The sequence below is a fragment of the Telopea speciosissima genome, chromosome 4 (assembly GCF_018873765.1).
Source record: "Telopea speciosissima isolate NSW1024214 ecotype Mountain lineage chromosome 4, Tspe_v1, whole genome shotgun sequence".
Lineage (NCBI taxonomy): Eukaryota > Viridiplantae > Streptophyta > Magnoliopsida > Proteales > Proteaceae > Telopea > Telopea speciosissima.
This window is the reverse complement of record NC_057919.1, coordinates 3,874,520-3,878,489: the sequence shown is the minus strand read 5'-3', so window position 1 is coordinate 3,878,489 and position 3,970 is coordinate 3,874,520. Positions and strand designations below refer to the sequence as shown.

Here is a 3,970-nt window from a genome sequence, read left to right as displayed (position 1 = left end):
ATAGGTAGTGACACGTTTAGATTTTAGGTATCGGCGCTACCAAACCGATACTATAACTCGGATCAAACTATTATGAATCTATGACTAGCAGGAAAAAGGGTTTTGTATAGAGTGAGACATCAACATAGATCTTCTATGGTGGGTTGTCTTGTTCTTCTTATGCAAATATAGAGCCGCATGCAATGATCGCCTTAACCCCGCTCAGACAAGGGCTCAGATAGGGGTAAGGTAGTCAATGCGCAACGATTTGTATCTACGCAGCATAAGCAGAACGGTCAACCCGTGTCATAGAAGATCTGAATCATAAGACATAGGTTGAGGTGAAATGACAACCCTACCTCCAATGATGAAATAAAATTCCATCCCTAGTGATGCGACGGCGCAGGAGCTACGATCCGCTCTTGGACAGAGAACCAAATAGATGAGAAGCGAAAAGAAGAAAAGAAACGAAAGCGATGGCTACCTGCCGGTTACCGGATAAATTCGATGTGCCCCCTTTTTCGACGATTATAAATATCCATAAAAAAGTCTCTCGTCCCTTCCCCGTATACATATATGATAGTCATATACGTCTCAGAGAGAAAGAGACTAGCAGTAGTTGCAGTAACAGATCTCAAGAGAAGAGAGAAGAAAGAAGAGGATCCATTTAAAATATTTTGGCAGAGCTGATCGAAGACCTTTTTGTTGCTGCAGTTATCTTTTTGGGTCTATCGATAGAGCAATAGTGGAAGAAAGAAGAAAAGAGGAGAGGAGAAAAGAGGAGCAGAAGGATATCGAGAAGAAAAGAATTGTAAAAAACACAAAAAAAAAAAGGACCCCTCACAAGTTGCATCTAATCCTCTTATTGTCTCTTCCTTTTCGATCAATCCATGTTCATCTCGCTAGACCTACACCCGATCCTGTCATTTTGTCTTCTGTGGCAGCAGTGCGAATACTACAAAACTCAGTTTTCCCTTCCAAACCCAGCAGAGTAAGCGAAATAAGCTAAGAGAAAGAGATATATAGATAGTGGAAGATACAGAAAGTGGATCAACAACTACTAGTATTTCTTTTTAAAAGGTGTTTCAAAAATGGGTACTGGTTGGCGTAGAGCCTTCTGCACATCGATCTCTAGAGACCGAGAAAGCGCCACCGCCGAGAAGCTTATGAGCAGTAATAGCCCCAGTCCCAGCCCAAAAAACTGCTCCAAATTGGGTGGTTTTATTATGTCTGGCGTTAGCAATCCTTCGACGCCACGCTTACAGTCTCAACCCGTTTCAAGCCCAAGATTGCGCTGTCGAACTACGACGGATACACCTCCGACTTGCCCTGCTCAAGACGTCCCTAAACTCCAATGCAAGACCACAGTGACTACTTCTGGGGCTACTGCTGCTGCTGCTCCCTCGACGATGACGAGAAGCCCTAGATTTTCCAAAACTTCGAACCCGTCGTCTCCCAGATCGCCTTTGAGATTTTCCCTCTTCAAGGCCAACTTACGACTCTCTAGGGTAAGAATTATTGTGCACGATCTGTAATCCTCTAGCTTTTGTTCTTTTTCTGTTTTGCTATCGTACGTGGAGTGTTTGGGAGAATGGTGATGATGATGGAATTTGTTGACTTTTGATGGCTTTTTTCTTTTCTTCCTTTTTTGGTTTTGGAAATTCAGAGTAGCTGCGGGATATGTCTACAGAGCGTGAAGACAGGTCAGGGGACGGCCATATTCACGGCGGAATGCTCTCACGCTTTCCACTTCCCCTGCATAGCTGCGCACGTTAGGAAACACGGCAGCCTCTTCTGTCCCGTCTGCAATACCAGCTGGGGAGAAGTACCTTTACTGGCGATCCACAAAAATCAACTGCTATCTTCGCAGTCCGTAGAAGAGAACGAACAAGACAAGGAACACAAAAGAGCAGGAACCAAGGAAGAGAAGAGAAGAGAAACAGAACCACCTTGTTCGATTCGAGATGTGAACACGAAACAAGATCAACAGCAATTGAAACAGTCGGATCCTAGGGTTTACGACGACGATGAACCTCTGCTGTCGCCAACGGCTGGTGGACGGTTCGTTTCGATTCCAGAGGCGGACGAGAATGGCGAAGAAATTCCGGAAGAGGACGAAATCGAGGAGTTCCAAGGGTTTTTCGTGAATCCAAACTCTTCGTCTACCATTAAGACCACCACCTACGACGGCACAGTCAACGGCAGAGATTCAAGGAATGTGGAGGTGACGCTGCTCCCGGAGGCAGCAGTGGTCTCCGTTGGCCGGAGCCACGAGACTTACGTGGTGGCACTGAAGGTGAAGGCTCCTCCACCCCCGGCGCGCGTTAGCACGACTGCGCCTCTGCTCGACCCCTCGCGCCGTGCGCCTATCGATCTTGTGACAGTGTTGGATGTCAGCGGGAGCATGACCGGCGCCAAATTGCATATGCTCAAGCGCGCCATGCGGCTTGTGATATCGTCGCTTGTCTCATCTGATCGACTCTCCATCGTCGCCTTCTCGGCGACCTCCAAGAGATTGCTCCCTCTGAGGAGGATGACGGCTCATGGCCAACGATCGGCGCGGCGCATCATCGACCGGCTCTTCTGTGGGCAGGGTACCAGCGTTGGGGACGCTCTGAGGAAAGCCGCTAAGGTGCTGGAGGATCGACGGGAGAGAAATCCCGTGGCCAGTATCATGCTCCTATCGGACGGCCAGGAGGAACGGATCTCTAGAACGAAGTCAGCGGATCGACGGTGTACATATCGCCAAGTGTCCTCCACACGATTCGCACATCTAGAGATCCCAGTGCACGGATTCGGCTTCCGAGAGAATGGAAACCAGCCACACAGCCACGAGCCAGCCGAGGACGCCTTCGCTAAATGCGTGGGCGGGTTGTTGAGTGTGGTCATGCAGGATCTACGGCTCCAGATCGGCTTCTGTTCCGGCACTGCTCCGGCAGATATCGTTGCCGTATATACCCGCGGCGGACGGCCCACGCTGCTTGGGTCTGGAACGGTGCGGCTTGGGGACCTGTATGCGGAGGAGGAGAGGGAGTTTCTGGTGGAGATGAGGGTGCCGATTACGGCTATCGGGGCCCACCACGTTATCTCAGTGCGGAGCTGTTACAGGGACCCAGCCAGTCAAGAGGTGATGTACGGGAGAGAGCAGGCATTGCTGGTTCCCAGGCCGCACGCTATACGGTCATCTGCACCCAAGATCGAACGGCTGAGGAATCTGTTTGTGACGACTAAGGCGATTGCGGAGGCCAGGCGTTTGGTAGAGCACAACGAGTTGTCGAGTGCACATCATCTGCTTGCTTCGTCTCGGGCGTTGCTGATGCAGTCGAGCTCGATTTCTGCGGATGAGTGCCTTCGAGGACTGGAAGCGGAGTTAGCGGAGCTGCACTGGCGTAGGCAACAACAACAAGACAATCATCAGATCCAACGGCGGGGGATAGCGGGGGTAGTGAGGGAGAAGGAGCCGGCAGGTTACTTGGATGAGAATGGGGAGCCGCTGACTCCAACGTCGGCTTGGAGAGCGGCGGAGCGGCTTGCTAAGGTGGCAATAATGAGGAAGTCGTTGAATAGAGTCGGCGATTTACACGGCTTCGAGAACGCCAGATTCTAATCTTATAATTAATTTAATGATATATTTAAGGTGGAAAAAAAAAAGAGGAAGAATGAAGAAAGATGGGGAAATAAATAATTGGAGAGAGAGAGAAAGAGAGAAAAATGGAGGATATGATAGAGTGGTCCGGCACATCATTGCAGACAAGCAGTACCCGACGGATCGGCCCTTTCTGGAGTGGGGAAGAGGGAGGAAAAAGAAAGGTCAAAACCCTACAGAATTGATTGTAGAAAGGATGGTTTAGGGGGGATGGGGTTCACCTGTCCTTTCCTCTTGTTTCCCTTTCATATTTCTTTTTCGAATTCCAAATTGATGATTAAAAAGTACATCCTCAGATGAATTTTGGGGGGCAACAGTGGGGAACAAAAGAACTCAAAGTTATTA

At 49.3% G+C, this 3,970-nt stretch overlaps 1 protein-coding gene across 1 annotated transcript; it reads left to right on the top strand.

Moving 5' to 3' along the window:
• Positions 1-588: 588 nt before the first annotated feature.
• Positions 589-3,595, top strand: LOC122660056 (E3 ubiquitin-protein ligase WAV3-like). Its single transcript, XM_043855228.1, has 3 exons — positions 589-1,000; positions 1,063-1,487; positions 1,646-3,595. Exons 2-3 carry the CDS (start codon positions 1,071-1,073, stop codon positions 3,584-3,586), a joined length of 2,358 nt encoding a protein of 785 aa, XP_043711163.1. The 5' UTR covers positions 589-1,000; positions 1,063-1,070; the 3' UTR covers positions 3,587-3,595.
• Positions 3,596-3,970: the final 375 nt, after the last annotated feature.

Excerpts from the sequence above, each read along its gene's own strand:
- LOC122660056 (XM_043855228.1), top strand. The coding sequence starts at position 1,071 with ATGGGTACTGGTTGGCGTAGAGCCTTCTGCACATCGATCTCTAGAGAC. Across the intron at positions 1,488-1,645 it reads CCAACTTACGACTCTCTAGG|AGTAGCTGCGGGATATGTCT; the intron begins GTAAGAATTATT and ends TTGGAAATTCAG.